Below are 26,034 nucleotides of genomic sequence, written 5' to 3'. Positions count from 1 at the left end.
TGCTTGCTGATGAAAGTTCAAGGCCTAGTTTTCATGGGTCAGGGAGTCTATTTCTGCTGAGGAACTGGCTTCTGCTGTCCATAGGAACAAAGGAAGGTGCCTTCTACCAAATCAAATCATTGGTGCATCTAGATACCAGGAAATAAACCTTCTGCCTCCAATGTCACAAGTTCTGCTTTTATCCTTTCCACTAGCAGTAGTCAGTGGCAGGAACGTGTTTTTCTGTGCTAAACTGCTGCAGACACAGGGCCACCAATGAGAAGGTGCAGGAGAGCCACTCTGCCTGGCCTTCTGCCTTCACTAAGACTCTGAACAAGTTTTCCAGCTACTGACTTGAAAAGGCATGCTAGGATCTCTGTCGTTTTACGGCGCAGAGGAAGAACAGCCTCTTCCCACCCCCACCTTTTATTAACAAGTCAGTTCATCATCAGAACCAAATAATGTTTGTTTAAAAGACATGCTCATGTTATGCAACCCCTGTTTAGAACTGACCCATTGACCTCCACGTAGATATCAATTTAGTACAACCTCTGTGTTGGGGAATGAAACCTTGTCAATTTATTCCCCAGTCACATCCAGTGACTTTGAGGCAGTTTTATGCCCTGTTTGATCTTGGTCACTCTTTAAATAGCTGCCAGATTTCAGAAAGCTGGCACTTGTTCATTATGATGCAATGCAGAAATCTCCTTGCACCGACCCAGAGAATTAGGCCAAATAATTATGATACAGAATATGCCCAGCAGAATGAAAATTCTGACAAAGCAATGAGAGGAGGAAGGGGAAGACAACTCTGATAGCACATGAGTTTGAACTTTAAAAGCTTTAGAGCAGCGTATCTTCTTCTACATTTCAAGAATAAATTATTATCTCATCCATCTAAAATGATCATTGATTAGTGGTGATGAAATAGGTAAATATACCGGCTGGTCATGGTCAGACATGAAGGACATTAGGTCCTCTCATGATTTTGGAAGGGTTTGAAGCAGGAAGCAGCAGCAATCTCCAAAAAATGCTCAACACCTTTGGGTGATCTTGGGTATTGATGGGGCGCTAGCAGGGGTTGCTACGCCGGTGCATCAGATCCATCTAGGTGGAGGGGGCAAAGAGATTCCTTCTTTCAGATCCCATTTGTATCCCAGGAAGCTCCAGAAACTCAGAGTCCATCTAGTCCATGGGTAGGCAACCTAAGGCCCTGAGGCCGGATCTGGCCCAATCGCCTTCTAAATCTGATCCACGGACGGTCCAGGAATCAGTGTGTTTTTACATGAGTAGAATGTGTCCTTTTATTTAAAATGCATCTCTGGGCTATTTGTGGGGCATAAGAATTCATTCATTTGCCCCCTCCCCCCAAAAAATATATAGTCCAGCCCCCCACAAGGTCTGAGGGACAGTGGACCAGCCCCCAACTGAAAAGGTTTGCTGACCCCTGATCTAGTCTATGACTAAGTACTGTACATTCACCCCTTTTCTCCAACGAGCGCCAAAGGGACAAACGTGCTTCCCACCCACTGTCAGGCTTTGGGAAGAAGCAGAGAAAAGCAAGGCAGAGTCTTTTCTAATGAGTTTATTCATTCATCATGGCAAGAGACAAAAGAATGCAGTCTGCCTATCGATAATGGCATTGCTCCAACTGAGCTCCTCCTTCCTCTCTTTCCAGCAACACCATTTTCCCTTACGGTGGCTGCCCATGGCCAACTGTCTCTGGGTTCTTTGCTCTTGCACTCTTAACGAAGGCCAAGTTCTGGGAGAAGGGAGGTCAGAAATACTCTCCAGTGACGTGTCAGCTGGCTGCTCTGCCTCTGTCTCCCTTTCCCCCTTCTAACACCTCCCAGCTCTTCTGTTCACCAGTCTCTGCACTGTGACCTTCCTCAAACCCCAGCTGTAAATCAATACTGCCTTCCTCTTCTCAGGAGAAGAGGGGAGTGGTCTCCACCATTTCCCCCCCCCCCATCTCGTCCCCTTCAGTCCAGTCCTGACATCCACCCACTTTTATACAAACAATAACCTTGTGAAACATCAGGTACAGTGGTACCTCGGGTTACATATGCTTCAGCTTACAGACTCCGCTAACCCAGAAATAGTGCTTCAGGTTAAGAACTTTGCTTCAGGATGAGAACAGAAATCGTGCTCCGGCGGTGCAGTGGCAGCAGGAGGCCCCATTAGCTAAAGTGGTTGTCAGGGAACTGCCATTGGAGCCAGAGGGAGAGGGAGGGTTCCAGAGGGATTATGGAGAGTGTCCCAGGAGGGAGAGAAGCAGCCCATCTTTTGGGGAAGGAAATCAGCGTAGCACCAGTGGAGAAGGGGGGCAGATGGGGGAATCGGCGAGGTGGCTCCATGACTCCTCGCCGGAGACCAGCGGGGAGAGCACGGGTCCTCCGCTGCCCACACCCTACCTGCACAGAAGGCTTCCGCGCAGGGAGAGGAGGCGGAGACTAGGCGTCAAAGAGATTCTTTGCTGGAAGTTCAAGAAACGCCCACTGACGGATTCTGCCAGCGACTGAGACAGCCACGGGTGAGTGGCTGTCCGGACAGAATACGGTTCATCCAGGTAACTCAGCCAGGTGTGGCGACGACTTACGCACGAGCAACCCCTAGAACCATTACAGTGGTGCTTCAGGTTAAGAACAGTTTCAGGTTAAGAACAGACCTCCGGAACGAATTAAGTACTTAACCTGAGGTATTACTGTATAGATAAATAGATACCGGATCAAGTGTCACCCAGTGAGAGCTTCACAGCTGACATGTGAAGACTGAACCTGGGTCTCTCCACTCCTAGTTCAACAAAATGAACAAAGGCATGACTAAGCCGCTTCTGGCGAACCAGAGCAGCGCACAGAAACGTCGTTTACCTTCCCGCCGGAGCGGTACCTATTTATCTACTTGCACTTTGAGGTGATTTCAAACTGCTAGGTTGGCAGGAGCAGGGACCGCACAACGGGAGCTCACCCCATCGCGGGGATTCAAACCGCCGACCTTCCGATCGGCAAGTCCTAGGCTCTGTGGTTTAACCCGCAGCGCCACGCAAAAATGTTCCTCTTCAACCCAGCCCTTTAAATGTGTTTATTTTTGGAGTGTGTTATTGCTTTGTTTTCGTTTCTATTAATTATTTTGTGGTTTTCTTTTGTATTTTATGCTGTGAACCGCCCTGAGATCTTTGGATGAAGGGCGGTATACAAATGTAATAGATAATAATAATAATAATACTGTAATCTTATTTCAACACTAGTGATGGGGCAGAATCCTATACCACATGAGGGCAGTAGGTTACCTTAGGGGATACAGGACAGGTTGCACAGCACACACAGCTCTGTCCTGCAACAACTTGCCACCAACCAGCACCTGCCGCCTGAAGAAGCCACCTTACTCTGCCAAATGGTAGGGCCAGGCGAGCCCTGTTTCCAGAAATTTGTCCTGTTTTTCCTGTCTGCAGCTCTCCCCCGCTCTCTCTCTCCCCGCCTCCCCGCTTACTCCAAAGGTTGTCTCCTAGCTTCTGATCTTGGCATGCTTCTTGACCCATCCACCCTACACTTTGTTGACAAGATCAGCTTCTATTTGCCTTCCACTCTGGTGCAATCCTTGCCTGAAAACTTCGTAGACTATTGGTCGTTTTCAGATGTTTTTACACCAAATCATTGTACGCTCCTCATAACATAACAAACTGATGGCACTTATATAGGTTGGCATTAGGTGATTGAGGCTGGAATTCACACAAACCCCTAAACATTTACAGTCAGCTACACGAAATTTATCCAGCACTCAATTGTCTTTCCTCTTGGCAAGTATTGTGACCACTATCTTATCAGACATCTGGCCCCTGGGCAGTTATTTACAATGCTTTCTGGGTATACAGAATCATAGAATTGTAGAGTGGGAAGAGACCACCAGGGCTATCTAGACCTGCCAGCCCCCTGGGCAATGAAATACCGGTAATATTTTGCCCCACGTGGCACATGAACCTGCTACTTTGAGATTGCGAGTCTCATGCTCGATCGACTGAGCTGTTCCAGCTGGGATGTGAAAATAATCCTCAGGGCTAGCTCAAAATACTTTACTGCTTGTGACAAAGATTAATATTATCCCTCCCTCCTAAATTGTGGCATGTGGAGAAAAGGCAGAGGCAGATGTGGCCGATTCCACGCTTTATTATCTCTATTATAGCCCTTTGCCCATACTTAAACTAGAATGTCAAGACTAGGATTGGTAACACCTAGGTTTGAATCCTTCCCCACCTATACATTACTATTATACAGAGACTCAAGGCAGTTTACAGATAAAACAGGAACAGCTAAAAACACTGGGGTGGGGGAAAAGCTCACAGGGTGACCTTGATCCACTCCCAGAGAAACCGACCTCACAGGATTACTGGGAGAATAAAAGCTGTCCTGGAAAGAGACCCTATGTGTGCTGGGATATCAACCATCCAGGGGTCCTTTACCTTTTTTTACCTTTACAACGAAAAACAAGTACTTGCTGTGTTCCAAACTTGAGTCTCCCGCTGTTTTTGGACTACACCTCCCATTAATTCCTAGGGACACGGGTGGCACTGTGGGTTAAACGACAGAGCCTAGGACTTGCCAATCAGAAGGTCGGCGGTTCGAATCCCTGCGACGGGGTGAGCTCCCATTGCTCGGTCCCTGCTCCTGCCAACCTAGCAGTTCGAAAGCACTTCAAAGTGCAAGTAGATAAATAGGTACCACTCTGGCGGTGCGCTGCTCTGGTTCGCCAGAAGCAGCTTAGTCATGCTGGCCACATGACCTGGAAGCTGTACACCAGCTCTCTCGGCCAATAAAGCGAGATGAGCGCTGCAACCCCAGAGTCGGTCACGACTAGACCTAATGGTCAGGGGTCCCTTTACCTTTACCATGACCAATGGTCAGGGATGATGGGAATTGTAGTCCAAAAAAAAAACACCAACCACAACCAACTGGAGACCCAAGTTTGGGAAACACTGTCTGCAAAGGCACTATATATTTGACACAGGTACTTTCTAAACAACAACAACTTCCCTTCAGAGAATCCTGAGGGGTCTTTTTAACTTCCAACAGGGTCGCACAACTCAAGGCCGCATCCAGCGCCCCACATTTTCGGGAAGGTGAACTTGTCCCACCCAGAGCTGCAGGTTCCAGGCACCCAGAGCAAACCACAGTTCCCAGGATTATTGTTGTGCGTCCAGTTGGGGAAAGGAAATGCGCTCTTAAAAGTATGTTGCTCTTATTAGGAAAAGGAGGCCTTGGGCGCCAAGAGCGACACCTCCGCCTGAGAGAAGGCCTTCAAATGCGCGCGGGCCTGGGGTGGAAGTGGGCCGCTTGTCCCAGGCCTCCTTCCACGCGCCATCCCATTCCCAGCCCCCGTGCGCTCCAGATGCGCTCTATCCCTTGCCCCCTCCCCGCCAGCCAGCCAGCCAGCCAGCCAGCCCGGCGTCCACGCGCCATCCTCCTGGTCTCTCACGGGGAAGCTGCGCCGCCATTGGCTGGCGGAGGGCGGGTGAAGAGGCCGGCCATTGGCCGCGCCGCTGCTTCCTCCCCTGCCGGGGCTGCTCGCCGCCGCACGGGCGGCTCTTAAGGGAGCGGAGGGGGCGCTCGCTTCGCGTGCGCGCAGGGACCGAATGGCCTGGGCCGAGGCGGGAGGGCAGCGGAGCCGAACTGGGACGGCTTGTGAAGCTGCTGCAAGCCCGGGAAGCTGGTGCGCGGCCCTGCGGCTCCAGGTATGGGGCGGGGCAATGGGGCGACCCAGGTACGCAGGGAGGGATCTCTTTCTCTCTTTCCCCAGCGTTTGCTTCCGAGGTCGGCCCCCGAGCGAGCCAGGTCAGGAATGCATTAAACAAAATATATTGCCTAAGTAGCGTAATCCTATGCAGAGAAGGGACTTGGTTTCCGCGTAACCGCGCGCAGGAATTGGCTGCGGCGATCCTGTGCGCGCTGGCTGAGCGGTGGGTGGGTGCGCGAGGGAGGGAGTTGCCACGGTGTGGATTCCGAGCAAGCGCAATAGGCTTGCGCGCAACTGGGAGGAAGAGAGCAAGTCCGGTTGAAATCGGGGCCACAAGGAAGCATCTCTTCCTTCAGCCCCAGCCGGATCCAGCCTTGCAGCTCCCTGAGCCGCGAAGAGAGAGAGATTCCCCCGAGGCGAAGGCGCTGCGCACCTGGCGAGGCAGCTTTGAAAGCGGGGAGTGGGACTCGGCTTCGTTGCGCGCTCTTTTGGTTTTCCGCTTTGGAGTCAGTCCTTTTTTAGAATAACAAAGGGGAAATGAGCGCGCCGAACTTGCTTTCACAGTGGAGCTAAAGGTGAGCCGTCGTCGAACAAAAGCGGCCTTCCAAGGCGCGAACCCGGAGTCTCTTTCGACTCCCCTCTTCGGATTCCCCTTATAGGGTAGAGATGACCCGGCCTGACAATCAGGACGCCGGAGTCATGCCGGAGAGGACCTTGACAATTTAAACCGGGGCTGTGAAGGGTTTCTCTTCGAAGAAGCGCACCTGCCGGAGATAATTTCTGGAGCAAAGGTTGCTTTTCTTTTTTTAAATGGTGCAGATTGGATTGCAATATTTTATAGTGCCTGCTTTTGCCTGAATCCACTGCGACTAGACGAGAAGGTGGCGTTTGTCCCCTGCTTTGAGATTATTGAAAGCCCTCCAACACTTAATGCTCAGAAGGCCTATTGAATTCAGCAGGGCTTTCAAGTTTGCTTAGGAATTTAGCCTGCAATCTCTAGACACGTTTCCTCTCTGAATCCACTCCTGTGTGAAGAAGGTGTTCAAGGGTGTGTGTGAATATGAATAGAGGTGCCTTTGCCTATATCTTTGATCTCTGTAAGAACTTGGAAGGTGGTTGCCTTGTTGGCATGAATGTAAAGGAGGAGGAAGGGGTGGGGCCTGGCATTAGTTTTGGAGCTTTGCTAATCCCGCCTTGCCCTTCTGTTTCCAGGCAATGAATCTATAGCTGCTGTGCCTTGTGAAATCTGGGTACACCTCCAGCCCAGATAATCTTGCAGCATCTTTACAGCTAACCACCTTCGTCCTTATGAGGTATGTAAAACATAATACTACATTATATTAATTTATTTGCACACAGGAGGAACCTTTTCAGTATCCATTTTCCTGCTTTTCTAAGCTCACTTAACAGCACAATTTTGTAGCGTCTACTGTAAGCAGGCTCCTGTTGAATTCAATCAGGTATGCTTCCAGGTTGAATGGGTTTAGGATTGGAGGCTGTAAAACCCATTGCAGGGTCAGGGATAGAATTGAACAATATTGGTAGCAGTTTTGGATGTGTCATAAATTGCCCCCAAATAATTTTGAGGGTTATACTCTGCTGAGAACTTTGATAATCCCTGCTTCTAGAAGTACAGTACCCTGGGAAGAAGCAGCAATTATTGTACCAATTTGAGGCTCAAGATCCTAAAAGCATTAGAAGAATCCTGCTGGATCAGATCAGAGGGCCAGCATAGACCAGCAACTTCTCAAGCTGTGCAACCAAAGGTAGATAGAAGATTTCAAACACGACATGAGTGCAATAGTAATCTCCTCAATAAACAACTGTTATACAGTGGAGGTAGAACATAGCAATCAATCGTGTTTAGTAGCCATTGATAGCCTATGCATGGTGGGACATTTCTACCTTCTAACCATACATCGGATCAGGCTGCACATCTGTCGTATGCTTATGTCTCATTTGGATGATGGGACGTGGGTGGCGCTGTGGGTTAAACCACAGAGCCTAGGACTTGCCGATCAGAAGGTCGGCGGTTCGAATCCCCGCGACGGGGTGAGCTCCCGTTGCTCAGTCCCTGCTCCTGCCAACCTAGCAGTTCGAAAGCATGTCAGAGTGCAAGTAGACAAATAGGTATCGCTCCAGCAGGAAGGTAAACGGCGTTTCCGTGCGCTGCTCTGGTTCGCCAGAAGCGGCTTAGTCATGCTGGCCACATGACCTGGAAGCTGTACACCGGCTCCCTCGGCCAATAAAGCGAGATGAGCGCCACAACCCCAGAGTCGGTCATGACTGGACCTAATGGTCAGGGGTCCCTTTACCTTTTACAGTTTCAGAAGCTCTTGTTTCAGATATCTAGGAGGGTGGCTTTTGTTCTCTGTGTTGGAGGGTTTCTGATGGAGCACAGATAGACCCTAAGACTTCATCATGCCCATACATAAAAAGAGTGCACCAGGAGACTGGAGCAAAACCCACATCCTACCTAAGATAGCTAGATGAAAAAGGGAACAGGGCTCCTGTAGTTTCAATAGCTGTGTAGAACAGGGAATTTCATCAGGTGTGGAGTTGTTGTGCAACCTGCAGTTCCCTTGTCTTTAAGGTTATAGAAAAACGAGCAGTTGCTTCTGCATCATAAAGGACATGGACAAATGGATTTGCAGTAAGTGGTGAAGGTGAGAATAAGCAGAAGTCTGGTGGCCGGGTCAGATTAAGGTCATTTCATTAATGGCAAAAAAGGAATGAAAACAAATGAACCTGATTTTGGCTCTCCCAATATTGTTCAAAGCTCCATTGTAGCTGCTAATACTGTTTGTATTTTTTTAATGGCTTGAAGCAGTGATAAGATTATATAAAAATGGCCTTCCTTGGATAGGCCAAAGATCCATCTAGTTTAGTTTCGTGTTTTAAACAGTGGCCAGCCTTAGGAAACTCTCAGTCAGTTAACTACTTTCCCTGTTGGTCTTTTTATGCAATATCTGTTATTCAGATATATACTGCCTCTGAATGTAGCAGTTTCATGTAGCTGTTGCAGGTGGTTGGGCTAGATGGCCCCCTGTATCCCTTCCAATTCTACAATTCTTTGATTCCATATGATGATAGCTATTGGTTAATCTATTTTTACTGAATTTGTGAAGTCCATTTTGAAAGTCCTCTTAAGTGCTATCCTCAATTATTTTTGCTAAACTTGGACTGCTAGAAATGGCCTTAATTTCAGTGTCATTAAAAAAAAACAAACCTGACCATGCTAATGTGCTACCCTCTCTTTTTATATACATTTATATCCTTTCCTTCAATGGAGTTAAGGGCAGTATACATAAAAATCCATATTTAAATATTTAAGTGCCTGTGTTTAGAAACCTGGATGTACAGTGAACCCCAGACTAATATGTTTGGTTTCAGATTTTGAAATCCTTTAGGTGTGAAAACCTCAGCAAACTCAGCTCTAATACGGTCCCATAGGAAGCTTTGTACTTGTGATTCTCCACAGAAATCTCTCAAGGGCTTTATCCTTCCAAAGCTTGAATCGCAGCAAAACCTTCACGCTTCCATCTGCGAGTTACTTGTAACAAAGCAATTTGCTTAGCCTTATTAATGAGTAGGATGGGAAACTGGGCATATTGGGAAATAGATGCAAAACTAGCATGCTAGCTCCGACTTAGTTTGGAGAGAGTATTTAAGAAAATCAGGCCTATCTTGGCCAGCACCCTGTTCTTAAAGTAGCCAACTTTGCAACTGCAGTTGGGGCATGACACATGAATTCCAGCAAAAAAAAATAATTATCAATTTGCAAATAGGCAAGAGGCCAAAACTGACCTCTTTCCCCAACATCTGCCAAACTAGATTCCAAACAGGGAATTTCTGATGTTGTGTTTCTTCCTCGTTAGACATCAATCTTATTCATTAAATGAGGGTTTCGTTTTGACACATGGTTCCTGAAATCATGCAGCATGTGACTTTTTGAACAAAAAAAAATCTGTCTTTTAGGATTTCTAATTGGTCAGAACTGTAATGAGTTCTTAGGAAGCTGGATCCATCTAGCTAAGTATTTAATAATAATAAAAAAAATTATTTATACCCCGCCCTCCCCAGCCAAGGCCGGGCTCAGGGCGGCTAACAAGCAATTATAAAAACAAGTTGAATGAATACAACTTAAAAACAAGATTAAAATACAACATTAAAATATTGAAACATTAAAATATTAAAATGCAGCCTCATCACAGGAGGAGAAAGGAAAAAGAAAGAGGGGGAGGGAATCAAATTGACTCCAAGCCAAAGGCCAGGCGGAACAACTCTGTCTTACAGGCCCTGTGGAAAGAAATCAGATCCTGCAGGGCCCTGGTCTCATGAGGCAGAGCGTTCCACCAGGCCAGAGCCAGTGTTGAAAAGGCCCTGGCTCTGGTCGAAGCCAATCTAACTTCCTTAGGGCCCGGGACCACTAGGGTGTTGCTATTTATGGACCTTGAGGCTCTCCGTGGGGCATACCAGGAGAGGCGATCCCGTAGGTACGAGGGTCCTAGGCCGTGAAGGGCTTTAAAGGTCAAAACCAGCACCTTAAATCTGACCCTGTACTGGAAAAGCACTGGGTGAATATGGAAGTGGAAGCAGGTTTGCAGACTCTCAGGCAGAGGACATGCTCAATCCTACCAGGAAATGCTGTTGTGTTGTGAGGAAGGAATGTTGTGAGGAAGGAATTGTCCCATAAAGGTTGACTTGTGTTTTGTCAGGGGCTATCTGCATGACAATAGAACTGCCAATACCTGGCATGCTGATAACAGGTATCTGAAACAGGTCTGGCACATTGTCTCTCAAACAAAGAGTCTTTTGGCACTTTAAAGACTTAACACATTTATTCCTGCATAAGCTTCCCTGGATTGTGGTCCACTTCATCAGATGCATGAAGTGGGTACAGAGCAGTTTTTGGGTGGGGAATGAAATGCAGCAAAGGACACACACTGATAATTATGTACTTAATGCTGGTAATTCATAAAAAACAGCTGCTGGTTACACAGGCATGCTGGCACAGCCAGTTAACATAAATAATGTCCTAAAAATCATGTTCAGTCCATAAATAATGGTAGTACAAATGATTGAACTTCTTGATGCAATCTCCTTGCAAAGTTCCTTTATCATCACCATCGTAAACTTTTATTGCACAAGCCAAAGGCCATGGCGTCATCCGATTCCTTTATCTTGAGTAGTTCTTCCCATTCAGATGGTTTGATGTATTGCAGTTCAGTAGTTTCATATTACAGCCCCCCTCTGTTGAAGTTCCTTGGAGTAGTTCATCCCATTTTGATATGCTTTGGGTTAAGTGCAGACAAGTGGATTTTCATATAGCCAAGAGGAATTTCAGAACATGATGGCTGTCAAACTTGGTAATCTTTAGAGAACCGTTTCCACATTGGCATGTCTGCCGAGGGACCTTTGAGCATCTGTTGTATGTTGCAGAGGATTCTGGATCATGTTCTGGAGAAGAGCATGCTGTTTGTGTTGGGTATAAAGGTAAAGGTACCCCTGCCCGTACGGGCCAGTCTTGACAGACTCTGGGTTTTTTGTCACTCATTCTTGGATTTGGGCCATTTCTTCAAACTGTTACAAGAAGTTCAGATTCTTGAAATGTCTCAATACTGGTTTGGCCGCTGACCGAACTTGCTAATGCTAGTTCCGGTCGCATGTCTGCTGCGGCTTCCTTTCCAGCAATGAATCAAATAGAGTCTGTCACTGCTGCTTAATCAACGTGCCACTTCCTGTTTCTACACTTCCAAGGAAAGTTTCCAGTACTTGTGGGCAGCGCAAATTTGCTGCATAAAGAAGCCTTATTAGAGACAGTGTACAAGTTGCACTTCATTCAGCTGCCTGAACCAATCTGTGCCCTTGTTGGGATACCAGCATTTCAGATTGCAATGTGGTTTCCGTCCAGCAACTTCTGGGTTCCTGGGTGAGCATGGTGATGAATGTGTCCCTGCGTTTGCTTTTTGAGAATGCTTTCAAGTGAGACTTGGTGTTTCTCAAACTTGGTCTCCAGCTGGTTTTGGACTACAGTTCCCATCACCCCTGACCACTGGTCCTGCTAGCTAGGGATGATGGGAGTTGTAGTCCAAAAACAGCTGGAGACCCAAGTTTGGGAAACACTGTTTAGAGGAAGAGTTGTTCCTCCATTAGACTGCTTAAAATAAATATAAACTTTTATATTTCTGGGATTGTCTGGTGCAGAGAAGGACGAGGGCTGATAATTGTGTTCATGTGAAGTAGAAGACTGTTAGGATGGAGCAGGAATCTGAACTGTGGATCTTCTCTGTTGAAATTTTGTATTGGAATCACTGCATCTGAAAATGCTGCATATTTCTACATGATGGGAGGAGCATCGTTGTTAAATTAGTACACTTTTCATCAACATGGTTTGGTTGAAATTTTAAAAAGAATATTCAAATTGATTACAGTGGTACCTCTGTTTTCGAACATAATCTGTTTCGGAAGACCGTTCGAGTTCTGAAACGTTCAAAAACCGAGGCACAAAGGGCGGTGTGCAAATTTAATTGAGAAAATTGAGGAACACTCAGTGGAAACCGTTCGACTTCCGAGGTGCATTCGGAAATGGAAGCATTTACTTCCAGGTTTTCGGTGTTTGAAAACCGGTTCGGAAACCGAGGTACCACTGTAATTTAAACAAGGTTCTAAATTGTCACAGGGGGTGATGTAGGAAATGTGTTTTGAAACCAGTTTTCTCTGTTTGATAATTTGCATTCTTCTGAACATATATCCGAGCCAGCTGATTGCAAAAACAGTCAAAATCTGTTGGTTTGCAGGTATTCAGAGTGGAATGCTTTTCATTATGCAACCCATATACCTCTTCTGTTGCATAATTTAAATCTGCATGAGGCAGTTGTGGAATTTCTGTTTCTCTGTACCAAGGATGTTGGCCAAGATCACTTACTTGGTGACTAAGGCTACCATCCTATGCGCACGTACCTTGGAGCAAACTGATTGAAATTTGTAGGACTTTCTTCTGAATAAGCATGCTTTGGATTGCTCTACATGTGAGGGCTGTGGATTCAGGCATTTTAAAACTCTATTTAAGGTTTTTGAACTTTTTAGGCTAAATCTCCCATCAAAACGAAATACACAACCCCAAAGCAATGCCGATGCTAAAGATATAAATTGTGAATGTGGCAAACACATTTTGCAAAGATGTTTGTATCATGGAGAACTGGGATTGGTTCTGGAATGCTGTTGAAAACTAGAACCTAGGGTCACCCAACGAAGCTGAATTTTGGGAGATTAAGGACACCTAAGAGAAAGTATCGCTTTAAACAGCTCATAGTTAAACGATGGAGTACAGTACCATATAATGTATTGATGTGGGAGAATGTCATTGTGGTCACATCCCGTTCGTGGCTATCCCATAAGCACTTGGTTGGCCACTGTGGGAGCAGAATGCTGCATTATCCCATAATATTTGCTTCAACGTCTTTAGGCACCTTCATAACCCAGGTAATACAGTAGGGGGGGGGGTGACAGACCAATAGAGGTGGCTTTTTTAGCAAATGTCAGAAAACCATGGCTAGAAAAGCCACCTCTATTGGTCTGTCACCCCCCCCCCCCCACCAACTGTTTTACCTGGGTTATGAAGGCGCCCTAAAGACGTTAAAGCAAAGATTATGGGATAATGCACACAGTGACTTGCGATCTCGATCACACGCAGTCTGTAGTCCGCTGGCAGTAGGAGTACAATATGGGCATGTCTTTAAGTTAACATCTTGCATTAAAAAACTGACAGTAGCAAATTATCGAAGGCTTTTCACCAAAGCCAGACTAAAAGCCTTTCCTTCTGCAGTGCTGGATGGCAGGTTGAGAGGAGTTCCCTACAAGGACAGACTTTGCTCGTGTGCTCAAGACATCGATTCCATAAAACATATTTTGTTGCACTCTGCAAAATATGAGCAAGCCAGGGCTCAACTAATATTACCCTTGCTGGTACCTTTCTCGGGAAAATCAGAGGCTCACTATGTCAGGTTCCTATTGGAAGACCGGACAAACACTAGAACATTAGCAGTGGCAAACTTTTTATCGGTGGTTGCAAGAACCAATGATCCCTATCTTTAATTCCGAACAAAATGCTTGTTTAACCTGGAGGTAGGCTGTATGAATTGTGTATCGCTTTGTAACGATTTGTTGGGTCTCTGGACCGTAATAAAGGTTGATGATAATGCTGGACTAAATAGGCTTAGTCAGATCCAATAGGAGAGTCCTTGCATATAAAACCTGGGTTTTGTAGCTGCATGAGATGTGCAATGGCCCTCTGATTATTGATCAGTCTTTGTTTTCTTCCTTCTTCTTCAGAATATTGGACTCCTTTCCTCACAAGCCCACAATGGCAGTGGATGTAGCCATGCAGGTCTACCTTCGCACACCCTACTTGCGAAGGGAGAGTTTTGCCTGCAAAATTGCTCCGAAGCCGAAGACGCCTTTGCGGCCTTGCATCCATTTGAACAGCAACACCGAGCTAAACGAACTGGGGGAGGAAGTCAAAGCGCTGCAGAGTAACCGGGTGAAAAAGAGGGTTTCCTTTGCGGACAGCAGGGGCTTGTCTCTCACGGTCGTTAAAGTGTTCTCCCAGTTTGACGAGCCATTGGAGATCCCATTTAATATCACGGAACTAATAGACAACATTGTGGGCCTGACGACTGTGGACAGAGACGACTTTGTCTTGGATTTCGTACAGCCTTCTGCAGATTATTTGGACTTCCGGAATCGCCTCCAAGCCGAGTACGTCTGCCTTGAAAACTGCATGCTGAAAGATAAAGCCATCATCGGCACCGTGAAAGTCAGGAATCTTGCATTTGAGAAGGCTGTGAAGATCCGGGTGACATTTGACACCTGGAAAACCTTCACAGACTACCCATGCCAGTATGTTAAGGACACGTACGCAGGTTCAGATAAGGACACGTTCTCCTTTGAGGTAAGCTTGCCAGAAAGAGTTCAACCCCATGAAAGAATAGAGTTTGCTGTGTGTTATGAGTGTGATGGCAAGATATACTGGGACAGCAACAAAGGCCTCAACTACAGGATCATCCGCTCTGAACTCAAATCTGCCCGGGAGATTTCTCAGCCGCAGGGTGGACCTGGCTTTGGGATTGCCTTTGACCAGTTTGGAAGCCCCCGGTGTTCCTACGGCCTGTTTCCTGAATGGCCCAGCTACTCAGGGTATGAGAAACGGGGGCCTTATTACTGAATGAAAGATCTGGGCTCTGTATTTGCAAACATCCTGCTCAGCAAACGTCTGGGAGTTTGCTGCAAGGGCACAGTTGAGAAAGGAGGCTCGCATGAGTTGGCAGAAACTGAAACTGAAGGACTTGCGAAACTCCTGACTGCAGATGGTTTTTAAAAACAGGTGCTCTTTGCATCATCCTGGATGTAATGAATTTAAACAGCTAGAAAAGGGGAGATCTCTTTGCTGTCTTAAGACTAACGTTGCCAAGTCTCCCAAGTCCAGTTCAGCTTTCGCTGCTTCAGTCCAAGCGGTTCTGCTGACATGTTTTGAGGTTCACCACAGTATTGCAAGCCGTACAGAGAAATGTTTGCCTATGCTTCACCTGTTGAGCTATGGAACCCTGCTGGGGTATACATCTCCAAAAAGCTATTCCATGTTTGACAAAGAACTATGGAGACAATATCCAGCCTTGTGAGGGAGCTATGCTAGCATCTTCCCTTATCTACTTTGTCCGATCTGGAAGCGACCAAGGCGTTCAAATAGAAGTGGCTGTAATTTTAGCTTGTATTATGACTCTGCTCCCTTCCATTTTAGGAAATGCCTTCATTTGTGGGAAGATACCAGGGTGCTTACTCACTGTTCTGCCTTTTTTTTTTGACGAGAACAGTATGTTTTAAGTTCTTCGCAACAATGGCTGAGGCTGGAGAGTCTCTGGGAGGTCATTCATGTTATAATCTCATAGCCCCTGAACAAAATGTGTGTGTTAGCGTAGGTTGAGGGGCTGCGATCTTATTAATGTGCCTTGAACAACTACTTTGGGTTGGCTGCAAAGAGTAAAAATATCTATTTTTTTATAAACACATAACTTTTCATATGACCGTTTTATTTAAATGTATTTCTTTTGAGCCCGGTATAGTTGTCTGGTTAAATAACTGTTTTGTTTTACTACTTCCCCATCCCCATTAATTTTATAAAATTGAGTATTACTGACAAAATCAAATAAAGGTTATCGACTCGTATGAGGAATATTCGTTTATGTTCAGTGCAACATCCCTGCCCCCTCACAGGAAGGACTGTACATCAGTGATACAGCATGCATTCTCTGCGTTCAGAAAATCCCAGGTTTAAACCCTGGGTAGGACATGAAGAGACTATGATTGAAACCCTGGAGGGCCACTTTTGGGCAGTGTTGACCATACAGAGTTAGGCAGCTAATGGCCTGACCTAGTAGGAGGCAGTTTTGCATGTTCCTGTAGGCTAGGAAAGGAGAGTGGAGGAAGCAAGGGCTGTGGAGCCTTCTCTATAAGCCAAAGAAAGAAAGAAAGAAAGATTGGGTTGTTAATTTCCACACTAGCTTCACAGTACATAGCTACAGCAGACAGCCATGTTTCCTGGTCCATTGGGGACTGTTAGATCCAAGCCCCTACGTTGTGACTTGAACACTAAAGAAAGCCATTTAGCTTCCCTCCACTCTTTGTACTGTGCAAGCCCAGCTCACAAGAGCTTTTGACTGCTGCAAGTGAATTCTCAACCCAAACACATGAGACAAACGAATCTGTGGAGTATTGCGGCTCATTCGTGAAGCAAACGTGAGCTATGCCAGCTCTACGCAAGTATGGGGTTACAGTAAGGCAGACTGAAAGTTAATTTTGTTACGTGAGCTATAGCTCCATAATCTGCTGATGAAATATTGCAAGACTCGTGGGTCAGATTTCTAAGCGCCCGGCTACCCAACCCTACTGGTTCCTCTTGCATTCTGTTGCATGAAACTGCTCAGATCATCTTGAATTGTAAAGTACATGCATCCATACAATGCTGTGTGCTTTAGGTTGGCACACAATAGAAGAACTTTGTCTTGGAATGTCCGCTTGCTGTTAAATATGGAAAAGGATCCTAATTAATGTGCCACTAATAGCCAGAACCTGAATTCCTACTTGGAACTGTGCTTGTAAGCATCTTCATGTTGAAAATGTCAGCATTAAGTACCCAGGTGGTCTCAGATGCTAGCGCTTTTAAAACCCAAAATCTGCTCCCCCACAAAGAGTAGAAAATAATCTGCTAGGGTAACTTGGTCTGAATCTGGCTTCCTAACTAAGGGTTGATGCTTATCTAGCCACCAACCCACCTCCTCCATTACTAACCTAGAATTGAAGGAGCTGCTTCCATAGCACTGGGATGTTCTGGGGCGAAGTGAGAGTGGCTGAATCTGCTCCAATGTCTTCATTTATTCTCTTCGGTTACGGAAAAAGCGATGCAGCTCACTGCTATGGTTGCGATAGCTTTAACAGAGTGATAGAAGGAAAGGATTTATTTCCCAGCGATGAAAACCGTAATGAATGAGTGAAATATAGTTAAAATACAACCTTAGGATTGCAACTGGTAAGATTACAAGAGCCTGTATTAAATGGTTTCATCTTTTACGGAACAGTTTCTACCAGATACTTAAATTCCTCATGGGAAAACAATGCTATTTTTGCACTTTACTTCTGAGTAGATGTCATCCATGGAAAAACCAGCAAAATCACAAACAGGTTTTTTTTCCAGAACTGTCCCTAGATGTTCAGTTTTGAATAAAGTGGAAAAGTTGAGTTGTGAAGATCCACCAGTCTTTGATTGAAGGCTACTTTACCCAGAGGTCTGAGTCGCACATTGCCCCAGTATTTGGATTTTATATGAGGCTGTGGTATAAGAGTGAGGCTTAATCTTACAGGCCTCTAGTCATGAGCTAAGTTTACAGATTAAAGCCCTGCTTGTTTGACCCACTACATGTAAAACCTACATACTGGGACCATGTGTAGGAACTGGACCAAGGACTCAAGTAAATGAGGAAGAAGTATTGGAACTGAGGAGCTCTAGCAAGATCACTACATAAATCCATCAGACTGTTGGAAAAGTTAGGATCCAACTTCTTCCATAAAGCTGAACTCCCAAGGGCTTAAATTACTTCCTTTGGAGCTACTTCAGGACAGTACATTCTTGTATATAATATTATATATGTGTAGCTAGATGGGTGGGGACTTTACTGACTCTGCTAAAGGTGTCTGTAAGTAACTTGCCAGGCAAGCAGCTGGAGACAAGACTGTGAAATGGAAACTAGGAATGGTTCTCCCAAACAACCCCTTTCCTTTCAACTCTTCCCCCGCCATTTTGTTTTTAAAGTCATCTTCCTGGCTTCCTGGTTCCAATTGCCAATATGAATGTAACTGAGGAATTGTCATCCTCGGTTTTATGCTTCAGTGCCTTGCATGTTTTTAAATATTTTGTACACAACTGAAAAAAATGCACTTTACAATCACAATGGATTTGTTTTCTGTAGTATTGTCTGTAATATCACAGTGCTTTTGTTTTTATCTTGAATAAAAGAAAATGTTACAAGGAGACTTTGCATTTTGTGAAGTGAGAGCTCGGTGGTAAAACATACCTAAGAATTAAATCTGGAGGCTAAAAAATTTCCTGGGAAGAAGAGAAAAAAGGAGGGCAAATTAAGGATGAGCGAAGTCACACTTGGGACGCGGGTGGTGCTGTGGGTTAAACCACAGAGCCTAGGACTTGCCAATCAGAAGGTCGGCGGTTCGAATCCCCGCGACGGGGTGAGCTCCCATTGCTCGGTCCCTGCTCCTGCCAACCTAGCAGTTCGAAAGCACATCAAAGTGCAAGTAGATAAATAGGTAGCGCTCCGGCGGGAAGGTAAATGGCGTTTCCATGTGCTGCTCTGGTTTGCCAGAAGCAGCTTAGTCATGCTGGCCACATGATCCGGAAGCTGTACGCTGGCTCCCTCGGCCAATAAAGCGAGATGAGCGTCGCAACCCCAGAGTCGGCCATGACTGGACCTAATGGTCAGGGTTCCCTTTACCTTTTAAGGTCACACTGTTGTAAAACGAGTGTGCTGTACCTAGAGAAGGGATAGGTAACTCCTGGCCTCTTGGCTAGATCTGGGCCTTCTATGCAATGGGCCTTGCTTCTAAGTACATAGGATCACAGCCATGGTTGATCTTTCATTGGATTTTATTTGAAGTGACACAGCCTTGTCTAAGAACACTTGCTTCATGGCTGCACAACCTTCGTGCTAAGTGCTGCCCTCTTTATTACAGAGGTTGAGAATTGTTAAGGATTTGGGTTGCGCTAGAAAATGCACACCTGGACCATGATTTCACATTGATAAAAAGTAATGTATCAAAGAAATGTGGAGAAGGGACTGCTTGGCCTCTCCTGGGGTATCCAATTTTGGAGGCCACAATTTTAAGAAACAATTGCGCTCTCTCACCTTAAAAAAATTAAGCTGCAATCCCAATTGCTCGGGTGCATACTTCATGGGACAGCAGGACTGACTTCTGAGTCAACATGCACAACATTGCACTGTGTAGCTCCAATCCAATGCCTGTTTACTCAGAAGTAAGTCCCACTGTGTTTAAATCAGGCATGTCCCAAAGATCATTTCTGGGGTCTAATCAGGCCCGCCCATCAGTTTAATCCAGCCCCTGTGGCAATATCTCGGGGTAAAATCCTACAAGAAACTCAACAACTTTGGGGTAAAATCATAAAAACAGCTCAAAAACTTCAATCCTGAAACAATTTTGGTCAGCCTTCAGGCATGTTCACTTCATCAAATCTGGCCCTCTTTGAAAAACGTTTGGGCACTCCTGGTTTAATTAATCTTACCCTCTAGTAGGCATGGATGAATATCTGTTTCTCACTTTCCCAGTATTTAAGCTGATGCCATTTCTGCATCTGTTTGCAAAAACATAGTGAAGGTAAAGGGATCCCTGACCATTAGGTCCAGTTGTGACCGACTCTGGGGTTGTGGCGCTCATCTTGCTTTATTGGCCGAGGGAGCCGGCCTACAGCTTCCGGGTCATGTGGCCAGCATGACTAAGCCACTTCTGGCAAACCAGAACAGCGCACGGAAACGCCGTTTACCTTCCCACCGGAGCGGTACCTATTTATCTACTTGCACTTTGAGGTGCTTTCAAACTGCTAGGTGGGCAGGAGCTGGGACCGAACAATGGGAGCTCACTCCGTTGCAGGGATTCGAACCACCGACCTTCTGATCAGCAAGTCCTAAGCGCCACCTGCGTCCCTACCTTGCAAAAACATACCCAGGTGAAAATTAGTACACACTTTTGTGCATGTTTCTCCTAATACTTTGAAAGCAATTTCCTCAATGCAATGCATTTTCAATATGTTACTCACAATAACACACTTTTCTGTGTGCATTTTCCCTAATAAGCATTTTTTTAGCATCTTTTGTTCGGCAAGAATAGCTGTGCTTTGGTTTGCATATTGGTTCCGGAAGTACAGGCTAAGCAGCTTTACATTAAAATGCAAACTAAAATTCCTTTCCCACCCATACCTATGCATTAGAATGGCAGCCTCAGTCCATTGAAAGCAACAGCAATTATAGGCAGCCAGTTGTTCTGAGGGCATTAAATAGCACTTAAATGAGCAATTTTAACTAGATTGGGGCACAGGATTTAAGAGTAACTGGTGTCAGTAGGAATATTTTGTTCAAGGAAATCAGAATCCACTTTAAAAGGCTGCAGGTGTCTGTGACTGATCATTTATATGAAAGAGAAACTAACGCTAAATTTAAAAGCAGCTAGACAGAACAAGTTACTTGTGGACATTATAAAATGCACATGATGAATGAGAGACTGCCCAGAAAAACTTGACAGTATTTGCTCAACCCAAATTCAGCAATTTACCGGATAATTCAATTCTTGGTCTCTGAAGTCTTTCAAGACCTATCTGCGAATAAGCCCTACAGAAATCAGTGGGGATTCCTTCTGAGTAAGGAAATCAGCCCTGAGTGCTCATTGGAAGGACAGATCATGAAGCTGAGGCTCCAATACTTTGGCCACCTCATGAGAAGAGAAAACTCCCTGGAAAAGACCCTGATGTTGGGAAAGATGGAGGGCGCAAGGAGAAGGGGACAACAGAGGATGAGATGGTTGGACAGTGTTCTCGAAGCTACCAACACGAGTTTCACCAAACTGCAGAAGGCAGTGGAAGACAGGAGTGCCTGGCGTGCTCTGGTCCATGGGGTCACGAAGAGTCGGACATGACTAAACAACAACAGATATTTATATAGCAAGGGGCATTTAATGCTACAAAAGTGATTTGATGGAACAGTTTTTGATACTGGTAGAAATGTGCAGTGGAAATTAACTGGTTCTGATATAAAATTATATTTGCCCAAACATTTCTAAACACAGTGACGTTCTAAACACAGTAGGTTCATTTCCTACCAAAAAGAGGTGTTTCTGTGTCTGTCTAAGAAACAGGTTTTTGGGAGGGGATGCAGAGGTCCAGTCTGTTAAGAACAATGTGCACCTCTTTAGACATGCATTCTAGCGCACGATGGGCAACGCGTTCTCCTTTTTTCATATGCTTTAGTGATAATATGAATGAAATAAACCATATTTTGTAAGCAAGTACGTAACATTCAGCCTTCAACTGATAAAGGGTAATGCTGTGAAACAAAATGTAAGTTTTTTTTTATTAATTGGAAACTTAAAAATATTAATTGGAAACTTTAATAAATATCATTAAAAAAGAAAAAGAAACAAAACGTAAGTTTTCCATGTATGGAAGATTAAAAGGGAGTTGTTCAAAGTGATGGTCTGCAAACAACTGAACTGAAAAGGACCTTTTTATAAATGTGTTCAGGCATAATTGCTTGATTCTGCTCCAGGATAAAGGATTAGAATTTCAGAGCTAGAATGAGTAAGTCTTCACTGCCCCACCCCTTCTCAACACGTTTAGTTTTACTGCTTGCACATCCTATCAATTTACATGGCACTTTACAGAATATTATAAGCAACAACAACAACAAAAGCCAAAGTATTGGACCAGGGCATTTACAATCTAAATGTTCCTATTGAGGAGGGCAAAAAAAGGAAAGGAAAGAAAGGAGCACATAACAAAGGATGAATGGTAAGCAAACACAATCATACATAACTGGCCTCCATTTTTGCCACTCATTCCTATTCTAGACCACCCACAGTTTTACTTTACTGACAAGTATAAATAATTCCCACAATGGGCAAAGGCTGGTATAATAAAACTGAAAGGTATTTTCCCAGGAGGACAACTGATTGCTATGGTAAAGGTAAAGGTACCCCTGCCCGTACGGGCCAGTCTTGCCAGACTCTAGGGTTGTGCGCTCATCTCACTCTATAGGCCGGGAGCCAGCGCTGTCCGCAGACACTTCCAGGTCACGTGGCCAGCGTGACAAGCTGCATCTGGCGAGCCAGCGCAGCACACGGAACGCCGTTTACCTTACTGCTGGTAAGCGGTCCCTATTTATCTACTTGCACTCGGAGGTGCTTTCGAACTGCTAGGTTGGCAGGCGCTGGGACCAAACGACAGAAGCGCACCCCGCCGCGGGGATTCGAACCGCCGACCATGCGATCGGCAAGTCGTAGGCGCTGAAGTTTTACCCACAGCGCCACCCACATCCCATGTGATTGCTATGGATAATCTGGTAAAACAATTAAACAATGTCCGAACTAATTGAATTCAATTGCTTCAATTACACTCGTCTGCTAGGATGCTAGTCTGTAATGGTGAAAGACTGAGATCCTTGTCAGCATTTGAGACACTCTGCACACATCCAAATATGGAATCTAAGGGGGTAGCCTCATCCATAGATAAAATACTAATAGATGATCTTATGAGTAACTCCCACGATCTCAGTGGTATGGGAAGAGGACCTAGGTCACCAGACTGAAGAGTATGACTGGGACAAAGTCTGTTCCAAACTCCCGTCTGTGGACAATTTGAGCTAGGCTGCCAGAATCCTCACTGAAAGTCATTTGTATGTGGCATTGGACTTCTCGTCATCTTTCTAGGGTTAACTATACACTCACTGGAGGGGCTGTTATTTAATAGGTACCGTATTTTTCGCCCTATAGGACGCACTTTTCACCCTCCAAAAATGAAGGGGAAATGTGTGTGCATCCTATGGGGCGAATGCAGGCTTTCACTGAAGCCTGGAGAGCGAGAGGGGTCGGTGCGCACTGACCCCTCTCGCTCTCCAGGCTTCGCGCAGCTCTCCGCAAGGCGCGGGAGCCTGGCGCCGGGCTCCCACGGCTTGCGGAGAGTTGCCTGTTCTCGGGGCTGGGGTCGGGGGAAGCTCGGGCTTTCCCCGCCCCAGCCCCGTGTCTGGGGGAAAAATAAAATTTCCCCCTTTATTTCCCCCCAAAAAAACTAGGTGCGCCTTATGGGACAGTGCGTCCTATAGGGCGAAAACTACGGTATGTTCCTGCACATGTGGTGGGAATGTCTGTTGCTAATAGTATTTTTGGTTTAATATATTCTCCATAGTTACAGCTATTCGAGTACAGACACTTACTCCTGATCCCACTCTTGCTCTCCTGTCTTTGGATAATAATAATAATGTTTATTATTAATAATATTTATAATATTATTTATTGTTAATAAAGTTAGCATTTTTATTTTTATTTTATTGTTACCTCACAGGCAGGTTAGCCCTGACTAGGATCTTATTACCGTTTGTGGTGGAACTACAAGAAGGTTTTTAGAGCTTAAAAATACATAAAGTAACTCTTATTACAGGTCAAATGGTTCCCTGTGATCAAAGGCTAGTATTATTAAACCTTTTTGAGAAACTTTTTGTTTAAGGTTTTTATGATAGCCACCAGACAAGTTGTAGATCAAAATTGGAGGGCATTTGCTAATTTGACACTGGAGGAGTGGTGTGAGAAGATCTGGAACATAGTGCTCATGGAAGAACTATCTAAGCAGCTTCAGATTCTTAAAATACACCAAAGATGATTTTGAGGAAACATTGTGGGGGGCAAAGATGCCACCATTGACCCCTAGCAATTTCTTGAGTAACCTGCTGAAATAATGAACTAGGTATTACCTAATACCTACAATTGTTCTCAGTACAGTGGTACCTCAGGTTAAGTACTTAATTCATTCTGGAGGTCCGTTCTTAACCTGAAACTGTTCTTAACCTGAAGCACCACTTTAGCTAATGGGGGCCTCTTGCTGCTACCGTGCCACCGGAGCCCAATTTCTGTTCTTATCCTGAAGCAAAGTTCTTAACCTGAAGCACCATTTCTGGGTTAGCGGAGTCTGTAACCCGAGGTACCACTGTATGGACACATGATTTGTTAAATAACTTACCTCTGTGTGAATGATATCTATACATGGGATGGATGGAGGAAGGATGGAGGGGGGAATAGGGGGTTCTTTTGAAATAGACAGTTTATCTGTATTTACAACTGAAAATGCATAGAGACTATAAAAAAGGTGCCGAGAGTTGTTAGGAGACACACACACATGCACACCAGCTATAATCCCCAAAGCTCCCTGGGAAAAGGGTTGATTAAGCCACTCTCAGAAGCAGTCTGCTGACAACACACAGAACCCTTAACCAGTTACATTTCCCAGGATCCTTTGGGGGAACGACTGTTTAAAGTAATATGATACTGGTAAAATGTATAGTTGAGATGCAGCCTAAGGTGGCCAATGGTGCCTTGCACCCACTGGGATGAGTAGAGAAGAAGGCAGGGAGGACAACAGTAAGTCGAGTCAGAGCACTGGTTTTAAGCAAGAGATCAGACAGTGCTTAGTGGGCAGTGCCCCATATGACCTAATGAACCAGCCTCCACTATATCTGAACTTCTTCAAAAGATATGTCATCCTTCTCCAGCATTCACCCACCCACTTTCTCTTCTTCCCCCAGTGAAGTTCCTTTTTCTAAGAATAACATCCTTTAAAGTAGGTGAGTAATCAACCACCAACACTTAGTAAGTTGCTTTGCCCAAATGTGAAATGGGAGCGTGGGGTCACAACATATTGGATACTAGCTAATCAGTCAACATAGCATGGAACAATTTTTCTTTCAAAATTTTGGTGTAAAAAAATTCTAGTTAGCAGTTCATTTCCCTGTAATGTGAAATTTCACGAGACTTCTTGCGCATAGTACTTGTTCAACTTCCTGGTCGGTGTGTCCTTTAAACCCTCCATGAGAGGCTCTGAAGGACAGCCAATCGTTAGGAGACAAAAAGAGTGTCTATTAAATGGGAACATAGTTCAGCGAGGACTCCATAACAGAGAGCTCTGAGTACGCTCCCAGAACTGGAAATCCCAGGATTCTTTGGGGAGCCGTGACAGTCAAAGCAGCATAAAACTGTCAAGATAGATAGTTTGGAATGTTAAGTATTATAACCAATCATTTTTATGCCCAAGACAGGTTTTCTTTTCCACAGAAAAAAACCCTCTCCACCAAACATGGATCACACAGCTTTAAAAAATGGTATCAGAATTTACATGCTACATGTAAAGATACATTAAAAAAACACACGGATGAAGCGGGAAGGGTGAAACATGTCTTCAGAGGAAGGGTGTCCTCCCTGGCCAATTCACACACAAACACATATTTACCATATTTTTTGCTCTATAAGACTCACTTTTTCCCTCCTAAAAAGTAAGGGGAAATGTGTGTGCGTCTTATGGAGCGAATGCAGGCTGCACAGCTATCCCAGAAGCCAGAACAGCAAGAGGGATTGCTGCTTTCACTGCGCAGCGATCCCTCTTGCTGTTCTGGCTTCTGAGATTCAGAATATTTTTTTTCTTGTTTTCCTCCTCCAAAAACTAGGTGCGTCTTGTGGTCTGGTGCGTCTTATAGAGCGAAAAATACAGTAAACCATGAAGGGGCACTTTTCCTTCAGTTTAAATTCTCCCATGAGTGAGAGTTGATATTCTAAGAACCCTTGCCTGCAGGCACACATCCTTTGACCACAATACACCTGCTCCCCTAGGGGGCACACCCTCCCTCCCCCAGCTGAAAGGAACTAAGAGGGAGGGGATCTCCAAGTCCATCCTCCTGCCCCTGAAGGGAAGCAAGTGATCATGACAGATCTGCTCAAAAATTGTTGTGGACATCCTCACACGCCCCAGCCCACAGCGATATGTGTCACAGGCCTCTGGTTCCCCCCCTCCCCCAATGGAATGTGGAAGCTAAATGTGCTTTTTTCACTCTGTGAGGCATAGAACCAGCGCCAAGCTGAGACCCTCTGCTTCCCTCACTAAGGCACTGGTATCTGCCTTTCCATGTGCCATGTCTGCTGTCAACATATTGCATAAGCTAC

General features: G+C 45.3%; 1 protein-coding gene across 3 annotated transcripts; it reads left to right on the top strand.

Annotated features, from left to right (window-relative positions):
- Positions 1-5,485: 5,485 nt before the first annotated feature.
- Positions 5,486-18,289, top strand: PPP1R3B (protein phosphatase 1 regulatory subunit 3B). Of its 3 annotated transcripts, none has more exons than XM_079958617.1 (3): positions 5,486-5,704; positions 6,919-7,019; positions 14,041-18,289. In XM_079958617.1, the coding sequence occupies exons 2-3, from the start codon at positions 7,015-7,017 to the stop codon at positions 14,930-14,932; spliced, it is 897 nt and encodes a 298-aa protein (XP_079814743.1). In that variant the 5' UTR covers positions 5,486-5,704; positions 6,919-7,014; the 3' UTR covers positions 14,933-18,289. The 3 variants fall into 3 exon arrangements, with proteins under 3 accessions (XP_079814743.1, XP_079814745.1, XP_079814744.1); XM_079958619.1 differs by lacking the exon at positions 5,486-5,704 and adding an exon at positions 5,786-5,804; XM_079958618.1 differs by lacking the exon at positions 5,486-5,704 and adding an exon at positions 5,951-6,281.
- Positions 18,290-26,034: the final 7,745 nt, after the last annotated feature.

The sequence above is a fragment of the Podarcis cretensis genome (assembly GCF_951804945.1).
Source record: "Podarcis cretensis genome assembly, chromosome: 17".
NCBI classification, from domain to species: Eukaryota; Metazoa; Chordata; class Lepidosauria; order Squamata; family Lacertidae; genus Podarcis; species Podarcis cretensis.
This window is presented reverse-complemented; position numbering and strand designations above follow the sequence as displayed.